Source organism: Vidua macroura, chromosome 19, assembly GCF_024509145.1.
Source record: "Vidua macroura isolate BioBank_ID:100142 chromosome 19, ASM2450914v1, whole genome shotgun sequence".
Classification (NCBI taxonomy): domain Eukaryota; kingdom Metazoa; phylum Chordata; class Aves; order Passeriformes; family Viduidae; genus Vidua; species Vidua macroura.
In genome coordinates, this window is record NC_071589.1 from 4,129,711 (window position 1) to 4,152,666 (window position 22,956).

At 48.9% G+C, this 22,956-nt stretch overlaps 1 protein-coding gene across 1 annotated transcript in view; it reads right to left on the reverse strand.

The window, feature by feature from the left end:
- Window positions 1-7,418: 7,418 nt before the first annotated feature.
- Window positions 7,419-22,956, reverse strand: part of SEC14L1 (SEC14 like lipid binding 1) — a 42,828-nt gene continuing 27,290 nt past the window's right edge. The window contains exons 5-16 of the mRNA XM_053994630.1: window positions 22,650-22,778; window positions 22,166-22,400; window positions 21,378-21,487; window positions 20,473-20,662; window positions 17,328-17,416; window positions 16,322-16,392; window positions 14,653-14,824; window positions 14,198-14,332; window positions 12,454-12,588; window positions 11,720-11,971; window positions 10,561-10,739; window positions 7,419-10,043 (exon numbers count right to left, since the gene is read on the reverse strand). Coding sequence (XP_053850605.1) covers window positions 9,938-10,043; window positions 10,561-10,739; window positions 11,720-11,971; window positions 12,454-12,588; window positions 14,198-14,332; window positions 14,653-14,824; window positions 16,322-16,392; window positions 17,328-17,416; window positions 20,473-20,662; window positions 21,378-21,487; window positions 22,166-22,400; window positions 22,650-22,778 — 1,803 coding nt within the window. The 3' untranslated portion in view covers window positions 7,419-9,937. The remainder of the gene's footprint in view (window positions 10,044-10,560; window positions 10,740-11,719; window positions 11,972-12,453; window positions 12,589-14,197; window positions 14,333-14,652; window positions 14,825-16,321; window positions 16,393-17,327; window positions 17,417-20,472; window positions 20,663-21,377; window positions 21,488-22,165; window positions 22,401-22,649; window positions 22,779-22,956) is intronic.

The window sequence follows — 22,956 nt, forward strand, 5'->3', positions numbered from 1 at the left end:
GCTTCCCAGGGCGATGTGCTGTGAGTCACTGGAGCCCGGGAGGGGGACAGGGAGCACCCCGGGATGTGGAGAGGGGCAGGGAGCACCCCGGGATGTGGAGATGAGAAGGGAGCATCCCGGGATGTGGAGAGGGGCAGGAAGCATCCCGGGATGTGGAGATGAGAAGGGAGCATCCCGGGATGAGGAGAAGGACAGGGAGCACCCCGGGATGAGGAGGTGAGAAGGGAGCATCCCAGGATGTGGAGAGGGGAGGAAGCATCCCGGGATGTGAAAGGGGACAGGGAGCACCCCGGGATGTGGAGCAGAATAGGGAGTACCCTGGGATAGGGAGGGGGACAGGGAGCATCCCGGGATGTGGAGAGGGGCAGGAAGCATCCCGGGATGTGGAGAGGGCAGGGAGGACCCCGGGATGTGGAGATGAGAAGGGAGCATCCCGGGATGAGGAGCAGGACAGGGAGCATCCCGGGATGTGGAGAGGGGCAGGGAGCATCCCGGGATGTGGAGATGGGAAGGGAGCATCCTGGGATGTGAAGGGGGACAGGGAGCATCCTGGGATAGGGAGAGGGGCAGGGCAGGATCCCGGGATGTGGAGATGAGAAGGGAGCATCCCGGGATGAGGAGCAGGACAGGGAGAACCCGGGATGAGGAGAGGGACAGGGAGCACCCGGGATGTGAAGGGGGACAGGGAGCATCCTGGGATGTGGAGGTGAGAAGGAGCATCCCAGATTCTGGAGGGGGACAGGGAGCATCCTGGGATGTGGAGGAGTACAGAGAGCACCCCGGGATCTGGAGGGGAGCAGGGAGCACCCCGGGATGTGGAGATGAGAAGGGAGCATCCCGGGATGAGGAGCAGGACAGGGAGCACCCCGGGATGTGAAGGGGGGCAGGGAGCATCCCGGGAGGGTGGCAGGGCAGGATCCAGCCGCACTTGCCGGGTGTGACACCGAGCTGTGACAGCCCCAGCCTTGCTTTTGGATGTGGGAGCACGTCCCAGTGACCGAGGCTGCGTCAGGAAAGCTCACAGCCGGTCCCCCCCACCACGGCCACCTCCAGAGCCACCGTGAGCGGCTCAGCCCAGCCCAGCTCCCGCTTGTTTCACACAAGAGCCATCCAGACCTTCGAGGATGCTGCTGTTTGTCACTCTGTCACACCCGCGCGGCGCTGGGGCAGCGCCATGAAGCAGAAATGACACGTTCTGGCAGCTGACATCTCCAGGAAGGGTTTAGCATGAAGACAAACCGAGCCTACGGTGAGCTCACGCTCCCGAGCTGCCACCCCCCAGTGCCCAGGCCGCTGTGATGCCCAAAGAGCAGCAAACAAAGGCGAGGCTTTGTCCCGGATCCGTGTGACAGCGCCAGCGGTGCGGGGTGACCTGACACAGCCAGATGTGTTTGGCAATCCTCTGGCTCACAAACTGGACTTGCTGCCGCCGTGGCACGCTCCAGATGGCACAGAATGTGTGCCCCAGTGCCAGGGAGGGGGGCACGGCGCGGGGTGAGCCTCAGACAAGGGCTGGGATAAAGGGGGGGCCGTGCTCACCTGGGAGTGAGGGGTTTGCACACACGTGGGGGTGTTCGTGCAGAACAGAGCCCTGATGGCAAGGCCGTGGGGCCAGCGCTGAGCAAAGGCCAAGGCGCCCTGCCTTGGATGCTCCAGCTCCAACCTCCTGCTGAGTCCTGGGCAGCAGCTCCAGCCCCTGCTTGCCAAGATCCTGCCTCATTCCAGGTGGGCAAAGCTGCTGCTCGGATCTGGAGAGGTCTCCTTGTCCCAGTGAAGGGATTTTCCATTCCTCCTCCTCCTCAGCTCTTTTCAGCTCCTCTCAGCAGCATCCAGGGTCCAGATGGAGAACAGGCCCCCTCCCCTCTAAGGCACAGCACAGCACCAGATATCTTCAGAGAGAATTGCTCAGGCAGCTGCACCCCTCAGATGCTGATGGTTCCATGGGGCCCCAGGAGCTGCAGCTCTGTTGGGGTGAGCAGGGCAGAGTTACTGAGTGGACTGGAGGGGCCCAGTGACCTTGCCCTGGGTGATGTCCCTGGCAGTGCTGGGCAGTGCCAGCCCTCCTCGAGGGCAGCTCACATGATCCTTCCCTGCTTCTTTTCTTTTTAAGTTCTCTGAAGGATGCATAAACACCCGGGGGTGTGGCTGCCCAAGGCTGGCTCAGGCCAGCAGTGTCACCGTGCCACTGTGTCCTGGCTGCTCTTGGGGAAGGCTGCAGGCAAGGCTGCAGAGGGGCTGCTGGAATGGCTGATGGAGAAATGGGCCCCTCCCTTGCTCAGGAAATAGGGGTTTTTAGGGGAAACCGTGTGGAGGCAGCCTCCATCTGCAGCTGGCTCCTTTGCAGGGTCAGAGCTGCCCTGGGAGCCTTCATCCCCAGAGTGACTCATGTTCCAGCAAGACAAATCCTCAGGCTGCTTTGCTTGGGTCTGCTCTGGGTGTCGATGGGAGCTGGGGTCCTGCAGGACCCCCACCCCCAGATGTGCCGGCTCTGGGGGGGCTGAGCCCGGGGTGGGCACGTGGCATTGGGCTGATGCCAGTGGCCAAGTGTGGCCACAGCCTGGCCTGGGCACCTCGTCCTGGCAGGTCCCTGGGCAGCCTCAGCCCTGGGGCCACCCTTTGGAGCCAGGCAGGGGCTGCACACACCGTGGGGTGTGGTGAGCCTGGCAGTGCCCTGCTGGCACAAACTGTGTTGGGAGGAGGTCTCTGGGAGCTGCTGTGGAACATCCCTCAGTGCCTGGGGAGGGAGCACAGCTCCTTCAGGGCTGCATTCCCAGCAGCCCCTTCCTGCACACAGATGGGGGCTCTGCAGGTCCCGTGGGATGTGGCTGGAGCAGCTGGAGCTGTGTGGCCTCTCCAGGCTGGAGGGAATGGCAGAAACTCCAAGGAGAGGGATGCACTGCTCTGCCCACCGCTCCCCAGGGCTGGAAAAGCCCCTGGAGCTGGCAGTGCCAGTGCCAGCCCTGGGGACAGGAGCAGGTCCTGCCCTCCCTGCTCTGCCACACACATTTTGGACCTGGGGTCCTCCCCACCCTTTGCTGCTGTGTCAGCACCTCCAAGAAGAGGCAGCATGTTACAACAATAAATATTATAATAAATAACTATGCAAAGGCAAAAATGCTTGAGATAAATTTTGTTTTGCCAAACAAAGGCTTCAAAGAAGAGCTTCAAGGCTCTTTTTTTTGGAGAACTTGCATTTTCAGTTTCCATCTTTTTCACTGGCCTGCTCCTCTTCTCATCTCCCTGTCCCTGGTGAAATCCTGCTCATAATTAAAATTCAATGTTTGGATACAGCCCACAGCTTGTGGGCCAATCCATACTGGAGCCAAGAAATAAGCAGGATTTTTTTTTTTTTTTTTCACTTCTACAGCATTTCTCCCAGCAGATCCTCAAGGGTTTTCTCCAGTGGTGATTAAGTTTCTCAGGACTCTTGGGAGATTGTGACTGTTCAGGAAGATTCTCAGCAGCGGGAGGGCAAAGCCACAGCCAGGATGGTGCCTGGGGTCAGTGCAGCATCCTCTGGGATGTGCAGGGCACAGGGGGGGCTGGGAGTGCCCCAGCCCAGCACCCCGTGGGTCTGGAGTGGCGGCTGCTCCATGAACAATGTGCTGTCCTTGCTGGGGGTGATGCCTCAGGTTTTGGCTTTTCTATTTTTCACATTCTGTGCTGCTTTAGTGTGTGGGTCTGGGCTTCATATTATGGGATGGTGAGCTCTCTGCACAGAGCAGGGAGACAAAACAATTCCTTCTCCAGCTGGGGACCAAGGACAAATGATCCAAACCTCAGGCCCAGGAGCACAAACAACATGGGCTGAAGAGAGAAAAACAAGAAGAATGGGACTTGATAACCTAAAGCTGGAATGGGACAATGAACTCCAAGGTGCAAATGGAGCAGAGCTGATCCCAGTGAGAGCCCCCGGGAGCGCTCGTGCATTTTGGGACCATTTTGGTTCATCTTGGGTGCAGCCCTGGCTGGGCTCTGGTGCTGCCCAAGGTGGATCCACTGAGGAGATCCTTTGAATAAATCCCTGCTTTACTCTGTAGCTGCATCCAGCCTCTGCTCTAGGGCAGCCTTCTCAAGGCATCAGGGAGCGGGGTGGGGGTGTCACACGGGGGTCCCCTGCCCTGCTTGTGGCTTCCAGTATTGAGCAGTGCTCCAACCCCAGCTCCACGCCAAGCCTGTGGCACAAGGGACAGTGTAGCAGGGACAGTGTGCCCCGGCAGCAGGGACAGTGAGGACATTGTCCCACCTCCTCTGGCAGCACGGACAGCGTCCCTCGGCAGCAGGGACAGTGGCCCTTGTAGCAGGGACAGTGTCCCCCCCAGCAGCGGGGACAGTGGGGACAGTAGGAACAGTGTCCCTCCCTTGTAGCAGGAAGTGCCCCAGGTGGCAGCAGGGACAGTGGGGACAGTGGGGAGAATGGGGACAGTGGGGACAGTGGGGACAGTGGGGAGAATGGGGACAGTGGGGACAGTGGGGGCAGTGGCGAGGATTGGGGACAGTGGGGACAGTGGGGATAGTGGGGAGAATGGGGACAGTGGGGATATTGGGGACAGTGGGGACAGTGGGGACAGTGGGGACAGTGGGGACAGTGGGGAGAATGGGGTGAGTGGGGACAGTGGGGACAGTGGGGAGAAGGGGGACAGTGGGGACAGTGGGGACATTGGGGACAGTGGGGACAGTGGGGAGAATGGGGACAGTGGGGACAGTGGGGGCAGTGGGGGCAGTGGGGACATTGGGGACAGTGGGGACAGTGGGGACGGTGTCCCCCGGCAGCGCGGGTGCCCGGGGCCGTGCGCGGGCTGCTGGCACCATCTAGTGGGGTTGGTGCGGGGACAGACCCGTGTCCCTGCGCTGTCCCTGGGGCACCAGCACGGCCCCGGATTCCCCTCGGGGGTCTCCCCCAGCCCTTTACCGTCCATCCTACACGCCGGGCTTGGGTGGGTGGGTTTGTGCCCGCTATCCCCCGTGGGTGCCCACGGTACCACGGGTGACAGACGGTGGATTTGGGGGCACGGGGCAGAGCTGGGACCTCCCTGGATGGGCTCAGCAATGCCCTGGTCTAACCCTGCTCACCCCAGGGCTGGGAGCCCCCACGGGGGTCTGAGGGGTCGGCGGGGGACACTGGGCTGTGGGGTGACACCTGGGTGAGGCACTGACCCCACACGGTGGATCCAGACCCTGATCCTGGGCTGGGCTATGGATCTTCTCGGGGGGGGTCACACAGGGTCCCCCCTGCACTTGCTCTTCAACACCCAGCTGGATGTTTCCTGCACAAAATGCCTTTAGGAGAAGTGTGAGTGTGCAAACCAGGGGCTCGAGGCATAGCTGGGGGCTGGGACTGCCCTGCACCTTTTTTGTTGCAGGCTGTGTGACGTTAACTCCTTTTTCCTTTTTTTTTCTTTCCCTTTTTCTTCCCCTTCTCCTCTTTCTCCTCTTCCTCTCCTTCATTTCCCCTTTTCTTTGCAAACAGCTCAAAGAATTGTCCCCAGGTGTGGGGCAGTGCTGGGGTCACAGCAAATCCCAAGTCCCACCTGAGGGATTTTGGGATCCAGGACTCCCCTCAGGCTCCCCCATCCCAGGAGAAGTGCTCTGCTAAGGTCACCCCACAGCACAAGGGAAGGTTCCATCAGCAGCAAGGAAAGCTTGAGATTTATTTCTTTGTGGGTTTGTTAGGCCAGGAGGAGGGTTGGGGGAGGCCCAGCTCTGTCTCTCTTAGCCCCTGGATCCCCTCCTGTGCACAGGGGAAAGGGCCCCAAATCCAGGGTCCCTTCCCTGCTCCCCTTGGCCTGTGGCTGCCAGGGGACCACAGAGGACCAAAGCTGATGGCACAAAGTGGGAGAAGTTCAGTAGTGCTCCTAGGGAAGGGAATAAAACAAGTTGCAAAATCCCATGCTTTTATTCCTCAGCATCCAAACCCTTACACCAGCTTAAGTTAGTGAAATAGAATAAGTGCCTTCCTGCCCTTCCAAGAAGACCCAGGAGATGGCAAATTTTTTTTTTTTTTTTTTTTTTTTTTTTTTTAGAGCCTGAATAATAGAGCTGCCTGCTGCTGACTTTGGAAAGCCAGCCAAAACCTAACTCTTCCAGCGAGGGTTTGTCTCTCCCGGCAGCACAAAGCAGCCCCCGCCCTGGGAAGAGCTTCTGGGATGCTGTGCTGGGCTCGCACCTTCCCCCGGAGCTGCGGGATGCAGGATGGGCAGCAGAGCACGGAGGGGAGGGCTCCGTGTGACCTTCTGTGCATCCTGCACTGCCCGGGCCTTCCCAGGCTCACAGAATGCTTCTTCCCATCACCGTGTTAACCTGCCTGCCGACACCGAGCACGGCACCAGCTCACCCTGGAGGGGGTGGAAGAGCAGAGAGCCTGGGGGCTCCTGCAGGGCCTGGGTGTTGCTGTTCGGGCAGGGCCAGCCGGGCCAGCTCCTGCTCCAGCGGGACACACTGGGGACACTGGGGAACAGCAGTTCAGGATCCTTCCCTGGCACTTTGCAGGCTCGATGGCAAGGCAAGGCTGCAAATGGAGACACCTAAAGAACAGGGAGCCCTCAGCTTTGTGGGGAGGCAGGGGATGCTGGTGGGGGGGGAAAAAAAAAAAAAGAGGTGAAATTTCTTTCAGGAGTTTTGCTTTGTTTCATAAAAATCCATGTTAAAAAAAACCAATAATAAATGCCCAAACCACACAATTCAGACTGACACCTCTCCCAGAGGAGCTGTTTGATGCAGTCCTGGTCTGCACCATTCTCACCTGCCCAACTCAAGCAGGGGCTGAGGCTCAGGTTTGTTTAGTTGCCATTTCAGAGAGGGGCACTGGCCACAAAGGCAGCTCCCCCACGTCTCCAGGCACAGCCCAGCTGAGCAGCAAAGCCACCTCCTTGCACAGCACCTTCTCAAGGACTGCTGCACTCAGCGAGCTCCTGAGCAGCAGAGAGCTCTCCACTGCTATGTGCTGGCATAGAAATATTGACCACGTGCTAAAGCTTGAAGTAGGTCAGGCAGCCATCTGGTCTTGCTGACAGACCTCCATGACCATGGTTAAAGATTCTCATTTAGAGAAACTTCACAGCTTGGATCACATTTGAAAGACCAACCATAAACATGCTGTAGCCTCTGCTCCAGCTCCAGAAATTAGAAAACCCACAGTTTGACCTTTATTGGCTCCTGTTTCTAAAATAGTTGAAGCTTATTCTACTTCTAATTAAAAACCATCATTTCCTGAGTGTGACTGTCTGGGCCTCCTGCCTGAGGTGTCAGTGGTGGGGGCAGCCAAGGAGCCCCTCCCTCACCCAGCACTGGCAGACCTGAATCCAGCATGTAAAATAACCCAGCAGCTTTGCAGCAGATGAATGAAATAAAGAGACTGCCCCCTCCTTTTTTTTTTTTTTTCCAAACAGTTAACATTTATTGATAACAATAAAAAAATCTTTTAAAGACTATCTGTATTTTATTACCAAGAATGAGGTATTATGTATACAAAACATTTACAGAATTTGATATGCAGTTCATGAGGAGGGACAGGGAAGTGAAGGACACTGATAACAGGAAAGGTGCCAGCAGAAGAGTCACTGGCTGAGAGAAGGAAGAGCAGTATCACACAAAGAAAGACCAGGGTATGGGAAATTTAGTTAGACTGCAGTGATCAAGTCATATTGCCACAGCACTTTGCTTACAGGAAGATTAACTATTGTTTTTCTGGAATTTTATCTCCCTGCTTGTTTGTGCTGTAATGTGCTTTGAGCTCTAAATGATGTGTTAAGATCAAAAGCAGGAATAACCCAAAGTGCCACTTTTGAGCCAGCTCAAGTGAAAAACAAAAATATAGATCTTCAGACTTGAAAAGGGACTGCAATTCAAAAAGGTCTACAAAGCCAGACACCTGGACAGATGTGGAGTGTTGAATGGAGCAGATTCTTTACAGTTGTCAGCAAAATCACCATCTGAGAGAGAGAGAGGGAGGGGGAGAGAGGGAAAGGAACCATACTCGGCCCTTACAGCCTGGTGAATGGGAAGAGTGATGATGATGAAGAGGATGAGTGTCAGCAGGTGAACCTCACTGTGCTCCAGCTGCACTCCCTGTGCTGGGAAGCCTGGTTCCTGGGGTCAGCTCCTGGGAGCAGCCCTGGAGCCACAGCCCGTGCAGGCTGCTGTGCAGACACCGGGTGGGAGCTGTGACACCAAAGCAGTGACCTGTGTCACTCTGGCAGCCTAACTAACAGCCTAACCTCCATCTTCAGCTTCTGAGTCCTAAAGGAGCTCCAGAGCAGATGCATTTCATTCAGTTTAAGGAGGCTGGTCTCTGAACAGCTCTGTCACTAAAATATCTGTCAGCTCTGGCACGTGCCACAGCCAGAATGAGGCTGCAGCAGAGCTGCTGTTGTCAGGGGTCTGTCACCTGCCTCTCCAGAACTCTGCAGGCATAAAAAAGCTTCACACTGAGTTCAGAACCAGCATTCCTCAGGCAGGGGATCCAGAATCTCGAGTGACTTCTGATTTCCAAGTGCAATACCTCCCAAAGCTCCTCCACTGCTTACCCAAGGCAGAGCCTATCCCACTTCCTAGCAGAGACTGCAGCCAGCACAGAAGCTCCTTGTGCCTGCATGGACATTTTAGCTCTACCAAGGATAAGGAAAGATCAAGAAGGGTCTAACTGTGCAAATCCTGCTGCATTTCAGACCAAAATCTTCTCTGCTCCACTGCCAGGTGTGCTCTGTGTTTGTCTGACACTTCAGTCTTTGGAGCCTTTTGCTGTGCATAGAGAGAGCTCGAGAGGGAAGAACACCTGAACAGAGTTCAGCGAGGGTCCAACTTGGGCCTGGCCAACAGGGACAGAATCCCAAATGGCAGATCACCTCTGGCAGTGGCAGTAGTGAAAATGGTGGAGAAAATCCTTTTCTAGGAAAAGTATCTTTTCCTGTATGACTCAGAGGGAAGATCCCTGTGCTCCCTGCCCACAGGAAGGCTGCAGAACTGAGGTGCTCTATTTCTGCCAGGCACAGGGAAGGACAGGAGGGAGAAGTGCTCAGGAAGGATGGAAGCCACACCTCCATCAGACTGCTTTAAGCAGCAAGCTGAAGCACTGCATAAATTCCTGACAAGAAGAGAATCTCAGTAAAATCCATTTGCTGGGAATGCACTAAGGAAGCAGAGTGAAGCTCCAGCACAGAGCTGGGGACAGAAGCTCAGAGCATCTCTGGATGAGCCCAGTGTGACACAGTAAGGGAGAGCCTGCTCTCCACCTCTCTCTCCACAGTGCTCTATGCACAAATCCAAGGAAAGAACAAATTGCTTTAACCCAGCAAGACCCAGAGCTCAAATTCCCCAGAAATGTGCTCATACAAAAGGTATACTCAGTGTTACAGCCTGGCCACAGCTCTGTGGGCATGCTTTGAAAAAAATGGACTCACAAAGTCAAGTATCCAGCAACTGCTGTTCTTTGTCTCGGACATCATTAGTGGCAACAGGAGAACAGTTTGCAGCACTGGAATATCACAGGGGATTTCTCAGGATGGCAAGGAATGTCCTGACAGGAGACTTGCAGTTGATCTCTAATGCACTACGGAGCATTTTTGGTAGGGTTTTTCTTTTTCCCTTTTTAACATCTACACAGTTTTAAAAAAAAAATCATTCTTAACTGATGCACTGGTTGTTTTTCCTTTTCAGTAAGAGCCCTTGTGTTCAGAGTTAGGATTTGTGCAAGCACACTTGCAAAAATATTTATGGCTGATTTAGGGAAAAGGGTTAAAGTTAAGAGACAAGCTGTGGGATCTAACAAAGATCAAAACCACTAAGTGTAAAATTCAAACAGCTACTTTACTATCTATAAAAGGCTTTTTGGGGTGGGGTTTTTTTTGCACAATTGCCAGTTGAATATGCTGTATTGCAGTCAACTGCCACGGGCGAAGGTCCAGCCATCACATCCATTTGCTTTTCAGCTGTTGTGGCACTACCTGGAAATCATGGAGCTGGAATGGGACTGGCTAGAGGAGGTGGTGGCAGCACTGAGCTGGGAGAATCCACTGTGGCTTGATTCAAGGCTGGTCATAGATCCCCTGCAGGAAAAAAAAAAAAAAAAGAAGAAAGCAGTTTTAAGCTTCAGAACACACAAAGATTTTGATTTCTGCTCTGTATTTATACTGTATTTGTTTGCACACTGAATAAAAAGCAAGTAACAGCTTTGGTGCAGATTCTCAAAATCTTTTCTGCCTCACCACATAAAGCAATGAGGACACTGCACCCCTTTCAAAAACCAGATGCTGTTCAAAGAGACAGAGATTTAATTTCAGTCAGGTTTATCCACTGGCAGAAAATGAAATTCAACAACTGGAATTTGAATTGCACTTCCTTCTACAGGACAACCTGCCAAGCCCAACAAGCTCTCAAAGCAGAGCCAAGTGACCAGTGATATTGCCACAAGACAACTAATTAACCCCTTTTATACCTTTGTTGCCCTCAGTGCAACTTTTTAAGGCCCTCACAAATTACTTGTATTTAAGCGAAGCTGACATTGACCTGATTGTCCAATATAGTCAGAAAGGTTTGACATTGGCTGCCCTTGGCCAGACATACCTGAAATCTTCAGATCCTATCACTTCTGTATAGTACATCACTTTACATTTGTGAGAGGACACCTGTAGAGATGCCAGCACATCATCCACACGAGGCAGGTTGGTTGTAGCACAGGCAGGCATGCTGTGGAATTTCCACTGTAAAATGTAGAAGCCAGGCCACCTGGTCACATGAGAGCCCTGCAAGCAGACACAACAAAAATCAAAAATTAACAAAAATCTAAAATTAACAGAAATTTGTAGGCTTGATATTTCTTTTCCAAGCTTAGAAAAAGTGCCTATATGCCCAGAATTTTTGCCCAATGCCAGTATTTCAGCTCCTCAGGCAAATGGCAGTCCTAGGAGACTCCCCACACAACATTCTTATCAAATCTGGGATGGAACACCAGCAGTTCAACAGTGTTGAGGGGTTAGGATTTAATATGCTGAAAGGACAAGTTCTGCTTTAAAACAATATCCATTTTTTTCCATTTTTTTTCATTCACAGCTGTCATTTGAGACTGTGAAAAGAGCAGTCAAGGCTTCTGCCTCACAGTTTGAGAGGTCACTGCCCATATTTCCAGTTTAACATTTCCATCTTGGTGACTTAAGGAGCTGCTTTTTCAGAGGCTGTTTGAGTAATTTCAAGTCAACAGGAACAGCAGTGGCAGGGTGTGACTATAAACATGCTGCATGTCCTATCAAACTTGGAATTAAAGGACACGTTGTAAATGGCATAAAAAATCCTTCAGGAGCTTTGGCCATCAGAAGCTCTTACACTGCCCATTAGAGGGCTCAGACTTGATTTCCAGCCTTCTCTTATTACTGAGGGCAAGCACTGTGATATTCCTCAAACACAGAACATTTGCTTCAGTAAATAACTGTCAGAATTACAACCCAAAGTGTGTTTTGTTACTTTCTGGATGTGCATTTTAGGTGGCCTCCCCATGTTCCTTGCTGATCCATCTCAGTCCCTAGCAGACCTGATGCAACTTCCCCCCCCAGCAGATCCCACGTAAATCCCATCCCTGCTCCCTGCAGCACCCAGCCTGGAAGAGCAACTGAAATGCTGGCCAAAAGCAAGCCCAGCACTGAGTCACCACCACTCAGTTGTCAGCGCTGTGAGTAAGAACAGGCAGTTTGGGCTCCATCTGCCCCCACGTGGGCTCTGGCTGGCTCACCTGCACACTCTCCCCTTCTTTGCAGATCAGAGGAGACTCCACCATGCTGTAGTCACGCCCCAACTGCCAGACTTTGTCTATCAGCTGGACATTGTTCCCACCAGGAGATGTGATACTGTGAGCTCCTAGAGAGTCCTTTTTGGGAGGCTGTGGGGCTCTTTTGGAATGGAAGATGTTAAAAACAATGTCGCCCTTGCACACATCAAAATCCCACGTGATCACCGACGAGGCGTCCACGATCTGGATGAGAACCTGAGGCAGGAAAGACACATTAGGCAACAGCAATTTGCTCAGTAAAGGCAAACTCCTACAGAAAAAAAAAAAACCACAAAGAACAGAGCTTTTTTGTTGCTGAGCTTAGTTTCTACTATTAAAAAGGCTTTTTAATAGTCAAAAAAAAAAAAGGCATTGCAGATACAAATGCCCCCCTGATGGGGTGTCTATCCTTCTTACTTTCAGAAGCTTTCAAGCAGCCTCTGAGAATTTTGCTTGCTTTGCTTAGAAGAATATGGCTTTGAATAGAATGAAAAGCAGTGATATTCTCTAAAAGGCAACAAAATAACAGGAGGAACAATCACAAACTTCAGGTATTAAAGCATCACCGTGCATGAGCTCCAGAAGGTGGAAGCACAGGAGCTAAATAAACAAGCAATAAAGCATTCCCAGGCCAAGAGATCGAGCCCAGAGCAGAGGGCTGAGATGAAAATGAAAGCAAAGGGCAGCTGGAGCTGTACCTCGTGTGGAGCTCCTTTGAAGACACTTGCAGACTGGTAGATTGTTTCAGTCCAAAGCTTGATGTCTTCATTTTCCAACTCTTCTGCTGTCCGGTAGAGGGACTTGGGTACCAGCCCACCCTCTGGTACTTCACACTAAAACCAAAAAAAACCATTAAAAATTATCTCCTGTGACCATCCCATCATGTTCTCTGCCTTCCAGCTTCAGAAACAAACATTCAGGAATACTCTGGAGAAGGGAACAGTCTAAAAGCAATTTTATAGCTCACACACGAGACATAGGTAATTCTTTTTCAAATTATCTGGGTGAGGTGTTTGCAGAACTGCACACCAGGGGAACAGATCTTGTACATCCACAACAGCCAGCACCCCAGCAATGGACTGTGCAAAGGCTGCAATTATCATTTACACCACCTTACACTGAAGAAAGATGGGAGGCACTTCAGAATCCTGAGGGAAGTGGCAACAGTGACTAAGTCTGAAAAATAGAGCTACAGTGACCTGAAAGAACAGTAGTAGCTAAATTTAAGGATGGATAGTGGGAACATACAGAAAGGTATCCAAGCAGGTAAAAGGAGACTGCAGCCAGGAAAGTTAACAGTTTTGAAGTTACAGCTGCTGACAGCTCAGTACTGAAAGTGATTACACAACTTCCCTAAGCAAACTTCTGTTTTAAGAAGCCTGTAGCAATGAAGTTGACAACAGGTTCCACAGAAGTGTCTGGGGAAGTAGAAGTGTTTGGTAACTGAATTACAACAGAGAATTGAAAAGATCTCAGAGAAATCATTTTTGTTCAAATACCCAGAAGTAAAGAAGAGAGAGACTGCCACTGCCTGTAACTAGCAGGAAGTATTGTAGCAATTTGCTTTCTGGTAACATTCATTTTGCTTACTTAAGCAGTGGATTTTGCCAACTTTAAGTTCCAAATTAGATAACACTGAAAGCTACTGCTGCAACAAAAACCAGCCCACTGGAGATAAACACATGCTTTACTCCAACACATCTAACTGTACTTCATTATCATTTGAGACTCTATTGGAACTGACACAGATAAATTTTCAAGAAGGGTACAGAAATTAATCTAGAGAGTGTACAGGGGCTGAAAACACACCCAGCCTGTGTTGTCAAAAGCATTAAACATGAATGTGTAATAATTACATTATCAGCAGGATGTTAAAATGCCAGATCCAACTGACACCCAAGGTCCAGGCAGGAAACAGCTGCATTGTCACAGGCATGTGACAAGGGACTGAGAAATTACAGTATCCTGCAGTAAAACCACTTTTCTGCTTTGTTGGGGCTAACTGCACACTCTGTGTGGGGAGACTGGGCTGTTTGCTGAGCCCTCTTAGCAGATGTGCCTCATGTTCCTTGTGCTCCTTATAGGATCAGATTTTAAGGTGACACAGACTCCAGATCAGCTGGTGCTGACAGCTCTTGCTCAGAGCTCTGCTACCATGTTTGCCTGAACTTTCCAGGGAACAGACTGTGGCTTTTAGCTGTGCTTGGCTGTTTTGATAAGGTATTTGATCAAGATGCTCATCCCAGAGAAGCATTGTACTGTTCTTTTTAAAGTGGATCCAGAAAACAGCACTGATCCTGGAATTCTACATCATAGCCCCCACCTCCAAACTACACCAGGAATCACTCTGTGCTTACAGATTTCTTTGCTTAGAGGAGAGGAAAAATAATAATTAAAAAAAGCCACAAATAAGTTGCTATATGCAATAGTTTATATTCATACCATGCACTCTCCACCGAGGAAATCAGGGATAATTTCTTTATCAATGTAATCCAGCAGTCCCCCAGGACCCTGGTAGTCATTTCCAGCATAAATAAGGAATTTCTTTCTGGTGTTGTCATCAATGAATGGACTAACCTACAAAGAAAGAAAAACAGAACAGATCAGGCCCTCACTTTTTTCTCAAGTCAATTTACATTGTTTTCAAGTCAATTTTGGAGGAATCAGTTTTGATCACACCGAGTGTTACCATCCTGGCTATGCAAAGTCCACACCACAAAGAAGCCAAATTAACCAACTGTGTAATCAGGTTCTTAGGTGGTGTTTTTTAATCCACTCCAGGAATCCTACATAAAGGACATGCTTCCAAATGGCAACATCTGCTGCACATGCAGCCTGATCTCTGGGTGCTTTTACAAACTGAGAGAACTGAGCAACACCTTGGATTACACACATACCAGTGTCCAGAGAACTGGGAATACTCGAGGTGCTCTTAGGATAAGCAGACGACCCAAGGTCTCAGGGTAATTAGCTTCAACCACCTCGATGATTCTCAGCAAGGCCTTGACACCAGGTCTCCATAAATGCCTCATGTTTAAGCCTTCCAGATCTACTAGACAGGTCCAAGAGCTGAATTTGAGAGAGATAAAAAGAAAAATCTCAATAACATCGAAATTCTCCTTGCTTATGCAAGTGCCCAACACACTGAAATGTGGGGAGCTTCTGCATGTTTTGGTTTGGTCTGTTTTACCTCCTTTGTGCTGCCTGTAGACACTGGAGCTTAAGGGGTGTGCAATGATCACTCTGCACACTCCCCCACAGACATTTTAGATTCTAGATAAAAATTCAGTTCTTATGAAGCCAAAAAAAGATCCTGTCAACAGTCAGCCCAAACATTAAACCATTGCTTTTACTGGGAGATCATTTAAGTGGCCACAATGCTGCTCTGAAGCAATTTGACATTCACAGAACAGATTTTCTACTGCACAAGTGCCAATACACGTCAAAGCTAATTCTGTTGTCAGATCTGAGGGAAGGAAGCTTTTTCTATAGGAAGAGATATGTTCTTAATACTAACCACTGAGCTGCAGCATGTGTTTCAGTTTCTTTCCAAGTTCAGGTCTTGCCCTGGGCAGGAATTCAAGATTTACAGCTGTGCTGCACCAGCCAGCAGCCATTACATTATGCATAAGGCTTCTATGAAACACCAAACCCTTCTTTGTTGCACTTTAAATGTTTAATACACAGCCCTGTAGGATTATGGCTACAAATGAAGATCCAGTAGGCAGCACCATTCAACTGTTAAACACATGAGACCTCTCCCTTGGATTTGACCTCCCTCAGGGAGCTCAGCCAGCAAGGTCTGTAACAGGGAAATGATAAGCAGGCACACCCCACACCCCTGGACCTTACAGATTAGGGGAAGGAAACTGGAGAGAGTTCAAGAAACATGGCATATTTTCAGGGCTGGTTCTGCCTTCATTCCATGCCCTTAAATCCATTTTGCAGTTGCCACTTTCACAAGTGACCCCTACAATGACTTAAAAGATGGGCTAGAAAACAATTTTTGACTGAACTTCACGTGAAGTCATGCCAGAACCTGGAAAACTAGATCCCAGGTTTTACAAGAGCCTCATGACCTCACCTTGGATCAACAGCTGAGCAGCCACACATAATAAATGGAGAATGCAAACCAGAACTGAGCATAATGAGCCTTGGAGTGGACTATGGATGAACAAGTGACATGGAAGCCACACCTTAAACTACTGGAACTGTTACTCATGATACTAGCATGGCCTGATTTTTTTGGCAACCTGCACCAATGCCCAGTGCCTGTAAAATTTCCCTCCCAAACAGATTTGGGAGTTAGGCTGCAGTGCTCTGCATCAGAAAGGAACAGAAGAGAAACAGCCCCAACAGAACCATTATGAGCACAAGACCAAGGCTGCTGGGGCAGGCGATGTGTGTCCCTCAGGCTTCTCCAGGCACATTGCCTCTAGCCCCACTAATTGGGGAGGCCCTTAATTAACTGTATGTGAGACACAGCCTAGCCTCTGCTTGTTCCACTGCCTGACAATCCCCCCCACACCCCATGAAAGCAGCTCATTCCCACTGAGCAGACTTTACCTTATTGGCCTGCCAAATACTTTTGTATTCTCCTCACATCGCCTCAGCCCTTCTTCATTTATTGAAAGAACCTGCACAAGGAAGAGTGGGGTTTAGAAAAGACAGTCTCAAACTCAGTAGGTATTATAAAGAAAATATGTTTTTATCCAAAGATTAATTGAAACTACAAGATCAAACCAGCATAAACTTTTCCCCCCGCCAAAGAATTCATTAGAAATCACTACAAATACCCTTAATTACTCAGAAATTAAAGCCCCTTTTGCCTTTTGAAATCACAGAAAGTAACCTTGAAACAGAACTAGGGCAAGCCAACAAAAGTTAGTGTCTGCTTGGAAACACTACTAGGAGAGAAAAATAAAACCCACTCCCTGCTTTTAATAGTCACTATGGCTGTTCCTGTCATTACCAAAAGTTAGTGCAAACCTGGAATTCTGCCAGCTTTCTGCTTGGAAGCTGAGCAGATCCACAGGAACAGTCTGAGCGATGCCTTTAGAGAAGGCAGAACTACAGGCAAGCACTCTTTCTTTAAAAATACATGATTCTTATCCCTGGAGTACAAACTTGACAAAATCCTGAGTGTGGCGTTTTCCCTTCTGTACTAGAGCAGAGACTGGGGCCTGAAGCCCTGCACAAGTGCAGAAGAATCTCTGCAAATGCCCATCAATAACAATGGGAGCTGCCAGGAACTCCACCTTTCCATCAGCCTGCAGAACACACCAGGAACAGCTACCAGGGGCTTTCAGAGGTATTCCAACCAAAAATTGATGGAAATGTTACTCATGATACTATCATGGCCTGATCTTTTGGCAGCCTGCACCAATGCCCTGTAAAATCTCCCCCCCTCAAACAGATTTGGGAGTTGGGCTGCACTGCTCTGCAGATACCCAGCAGTAGAAGGGAGCAGAAGAGAAACAGCCCCAAGGGAAGCATTAAGAGCCCATGAGGACAGCAGGGGGGTTTCTAACTGTTGTTGTTGAAAACCTGCTCTTGTTCTAGGATCACTCACGTAGCGCAGCAAGGCCTCCTCCCCCAGCGCTCGCACCAGGCCCTTGGTGTCCATCTGGCCCAGCCTCAGCACGTACAGCGGGCGCCCATCTGCACAGACACAAACCACACAGCAGGACACATTTGAGAGAGCTGCTTCTAAAAAATTCAGATGGAAACAAACCATAACAGTTAAACCTCCCCTGCATCAGGAAGAATCAAGAGCAGCCGACAACATAAACATTACTCTGTGCAGCCACACCAACAGATCACCTGGAAATGAGCTGCAAAATTATCATATCCTGATTCAGAAATAGCTCCCTGACCTTCATGGAAAGTTCAAAGGACTTTGAGTACATCAGTACACTCCAGACCTTGGTATACACAATTAATGACACAGACTATTCTTAGCTTCCAGGACAGCTCAGGTAGACCACTGAACTGAAGCTTTCCTGTAACTGCAGAGCTGTAAGGAAGGCTCTAAGGCTTTTGTCACACATGATGCAACAGTGCTCTGGAGAGTTTACAGCAACATTTCTGGAAAAATAGCCATCCTGATATCTGAGAATTAATGAAACCAAGTGTTCACCCAGAGCCTGCCCTCTGCAGAGTCTGCTGGATGGAACCACACTCCAGCTCTGTCACTGTGTAATGCACAGTTCTGCATTACACTGTGCAGAACTGGCACACAGCCCTGCTAATGCAGGTTAAGCCTGGTGAGAACAGGCTCTGCCCCAGAGATCAGCTTCAGCTGGACCTTCTGCTCTAATGAGCCCTGCCTTTCCACAGTCAGCCTGCACACTGGGACAGCCTGACACTGGCAGGATACTCAGGCATTAAGGTGAATTACTGTGTTGGCTGAAATTGAGAATCAAAGTTTGCATTTCTGGCTCTTAGTTGCACAAAACAGCTCCCAGCCTCCCTCTAAAGTTGTGATGTACTTGTTAAGTTTTGCTTCATCTATTTTAATACACAGGCTAAACAATCACCAGCTTATAAAAGTGAGTATGTTAGCATACAATATAAAAAGAAGAAAAAGAGGAAGCTTTCTACATAAAAATCTCCCTCAAGTCTTGTTGTCTGTGCAGATTCATTCCCCTCCAACAGCTGCAAGAGTGGTTATCAAATTATCATTAAGTCCTTTGGGACACAAGGAGAGAAACTGCAAAAAACACACTATTAAAAAAAAACAACAAACAACCAAACTGCAGAGTCAAGGCTAGTTATTTATTTGGCAAAGACACTGCCCCCATGGAAGTTCAGAGTGTTTTATGTTTTATCAGGTGGACTAAAAGAAAATGTTATTTTAACATCGACACACACTTATCTTGGAATGTACTGTTTAGCTTTTGAAACACTAAACAAAAACTGCTATTAAGCTCCATAGCAGGTCTCCCTCCCTCCCAGACACAGATGCCTCCAAACCCAAACTAACAGCTCAGTAACCCTGGTCCACCCAAATGACACATGAAGGAGACTCTCAGATGACAGTGCTTTGTTATCACTGTACAATTTATATTCCATTAGAGCTTTGTGGTTTTAAAAAGACATTAGATTGAAGCATTCCTGTCAAAATAAAAGCCATTCAGATGTATAGAAATCTGTGCTAATTGCAAGCCAAAATAATAACTTCTTTTCTTTAGCACTGGTAGCTCATTCTAGACAACATGCTTCATTGTCACTGCTGCCCTTGCTGTAGCACTAGAAGCCACACAGCATTCAACCAGCTTAAGTGTGGCACATTTAGCAAAGGAGCAATACTAGAAAAGAGGATTTAAAAAAAGAACCTACCACTGTAAAGTTTTAAATTATAGAGAACTGCTCAGTTCTGAATTGGTGTTTCCATTATTGACAAAGCCGTGCTTTACTTGTGGGCATGCTGCAAGAGAGATCAAAGGAACTGCAGGGGAAGGGAGGGGGCATGAAGTTCACCACAAGACTGCAGAACTTCTCAGGAGAACATTAAACAAACCTTTGATGCATTCTGCACCTTTCTGCTCACTGGCAGGACCCAGTTGTGTGCAATTGACAGAGGAAGTATTTGCAAAGGACAGACAAGGAACGGGCTGAAAGGGAGAACTTATTAACAGGTCTTTTTCCCTGCAATCTTTACGAGCACATTCTCATTTTCCATTTTCTCAGTTTGAGGTCTGTCAAACCCAGAGCAGCAGGGAAGAGCCATTCAAGCTCTGTGATTAAACTTCTGCTATGTCCTCCCTGTCTCCTGGCCACCACTGCTGACAGCATCCTGCCCTGTTTCATATGCTGCTTGGAAAAGGAAGAACTGAGCAGAAACAATGGTGCCTGGTGGGAAAAGACTCAATCAGAGCACAGATCGCTCACAGTAAGAGATCATTTCCTTATCTAAAGAGCCCAGCTTGCCTCAAGTCACAAATTCCAGCGTGTTTCATTTCTATGTATGTATTAGGAACTAGAGATCAGTGCACGATAAAGCAGAGGGACAGGGGAGCGTGTCAGGCTGTGGCTCACAGCACAAAGGGAATTCAGCCAAAGCTTCTTCTCTTCTTAAACAAACCTGCTCTATTTGATGTTTTTGCAACATTCCACTTCTCATCATTAAGCTGTTTGTAACACCAAATAAATATTCATTTATGCCATCAGCAGACTTCAGAAATAAATTGATTATGAAGATATACTTATTTATAAACACCTTTTAATCACTGAAAGAGCACACTCAGCATTTGCCTAACACCCTTCTAAGCACCTCAGAGCACTAGAGAAGCGCAATTAATCACTTTTTTTAAGGCAAAACAGATTTAAGTATGTCAGTATTAGTGAGAAAGACTCTGATCCAGGACTCTGCCTCCAGCAGCTAAGGGCTGGCAATGCACTGGAACAGGCTGCCCAAAGAAGCTGTGGATGCCCCTGAAAGGCAAGGGTTTAAGGTTAAAGTGTTTAAGGTGAGGTTGGACAGGGCTCTGAGCAACCTGGTCTAGTGGAAGGTGTCCGAGCCCGTGGCAGGGAGATGGAACAAGATTATTTTAAATTCCCTTTCGACCCAAAACATTCTATCAATTTAAGTGTCTTTAGTACATAACAACTGAGAAGCTCTAACCAGCCACCTCTAGTTAACAGAGGGACAACTATCACCTTTGATTCAAAAGGTAAAAAGGCTGTTCAATACATATTTTGTACTGAAACCATACCTTTGTCATGGTGATGCCAGCCTCCTGCATAGTAATCCTGGAGCACCTGGGGAGGATTCCAGGTGTCCAGAATATAATCCACCTGGTGCTGCTTACGCCAAGTCAGTGACTGGCAAAGGATCTCTCTTGCTTTGTCGATGTTGAAGTCCCGGGCACGCAGGAACCTTAAAATGTGTTCATCCTTTGGGATCTATTAACAAAACCAAACCAAATTTTGTATTCAAGGTTTGAAACAAGAACAGAAGTCCAAACAATAGAAGCTGAAAAATGTGCAGCCCTGCACCAATGCATGAGGATTGTGTGTAACACTGGGAATTACTCAAGAAAATCAGCCTTTGTTTGAAACAAAATCATGAGCCCTGTCAGGCACTGCAGCTACCTTCATAAGGGATATAAAAATTTCATGAACTCTAATGTAATCATTTCCACCTGTATGACCATACCAAGCCAGTCCAATTTAAATAAATCAGGACTTAACACAAACTGTGTTTTATTGTTAAGTTAGAGGAAGCTGAGACGCACATGCAAATCACAAGGCACTGGAAAAACCCCAGCCTTGCTATCAGTGCTCCACTCCTACCAGTGTTTCAGTATTTAAGACTATGATGTTTGGCCAAAACAAACAAATGTAAAAATAAGGTCATTGTAGAAACCAGGAAGACTTATAAAACTGATGCTATTCCCCTGTGGCAGTTTAACTGACAGTCTGAGAGGCTTTGAAACTAATTAGCAAAGTCAGCTGGACAGTCACAATGAACTCCTCCTATTGCCACTGCTTAAATTCAGGTTTTGATCATGGAGAGCCAGTTAGGAGAGAGTCAGCCCCAGGGGTGTGGCAGGAGGTTTCCTCAGGCCCACTTTGTGTGTCACACACTCTGAGGCAGGGGACACCCCCAGGAACTCACCTTGCCTTTGTGCGTCTCCTGGAGCCACTGCCGCAGGCGGATGAGGCAGCTCTCCTGCATTGGGGTCAGGTCCCCCAGGTACCTCTTGATGTAGTCTGCATCCAACTTATCTAAAAAGAGATGACAGGTGATCAGAGTGATCCTGACCTCACCAAGCACCACGTGATCTGATTTGTTGCTGTCTCAAAGTGGCTGCTGTGTTTGGCTGGCATCAGAACTGAACAAAGTTCTTCTGAATCAATGAAAAGATGAGCAAGGCAACAAACACAGTCATCTTCATGAAGAAGATAAAATTCTCCTTCTGCAGCTAATGAAGGAGCAAAAGTAGACATTTGTAAAAGCATTTTGCCAGTGTACTCAGATTCATCAATCCACAGCACCCCCTGGGCTTGCTGCATCTAGAAATACTTAGAGAAGTTTCAATCTCCCAGTGCAAGAATTTTCCCAAATTCCCAGAAGACTGTCTAGGGACATTTCAGCTGTTTCCTCCCCATCATTCCTATAGTTACACCCATCCCTGAATTTCAGGGTAAGAGCAGACTGTTCATTTGCAACCCAATGAAAAGCAGAGTTCTTCTGCTCATACCTGATCTCTACTCACGAGCTCAGCCTGTAACAGCTGCCTGAGCTCTGCCACATGTCACTGCTTGGTGAGCACACACTTGAACACTGCATGTCATCAACTCAGGAGCAATGTGGAGCTCCTCAGCTGCCCAGGAGTGCTGCCCAGTGCTGAGGGCCTCTCCAGTACAAAGCTTCCCAGTAAAACACATCAGACCCCCCCCTACCATCAGGCGTTCCTGCGGTGGGCTCCGAGGGGCTGCTGGAGGTGTTGAGGATCTCCTTGTTGCTCAAGCCCTCCTTTGTGGCAGACTCTGGGATATTAATGGCAGGTGACACTGGTCTCCTTGGGTGGCACGTGCTGCTCTCTGATTTACATGCAACAGGAGGAGTCCAGCGAGGGACAAAGGTTATTCCTTCTTCCTCCAGCTGCTTCAGGTAGTACTCTATTATTTCTTTTCCCTTCAAAAAAAGAAAATTTACTTCAACTACTGAAAAACCCACACATTTAGACACAGAAAGGATTGGGCTGAAAATTAAGTGATCAGACGTCTAAAGATTTCACTTGAAACAGCCCTACACAGACACACTGCCCCAGGCCCTTAGCAAGGCAGCCCAGGTTTCTGAGCAGAGCAGCCTGTTACTTAGCAGCAGCCTCATTGTCTTTTGGTAACTTGGAGCCAGGCACATCCTTCCCAACTGCAGGCTCACCTTTTTAATATTGCTGGTGTATTGCTTCATGGCAATCTTTTCCACTGTGCTTTCAAAACCAAAAAAAGATTTGATATCCAGACTGGCCGACTGTTCAAAACAGGTCCAATCTTCATTGTCAGGATGAACCTACAAGTCAAAAGATCATACAGCTCAGTTATCCATTTAGGGTTTTTTTGTCCCTCACAACATTTGCAATGTTTCTTGTTTTACAGGTTCACACAGTCAAAAACATTCAAGTGGAATTTGCAGTGTCTTGCTTGCCTTGATTCACAGCTGGGAAGAGGCAACACCAAAGGACAAAAAG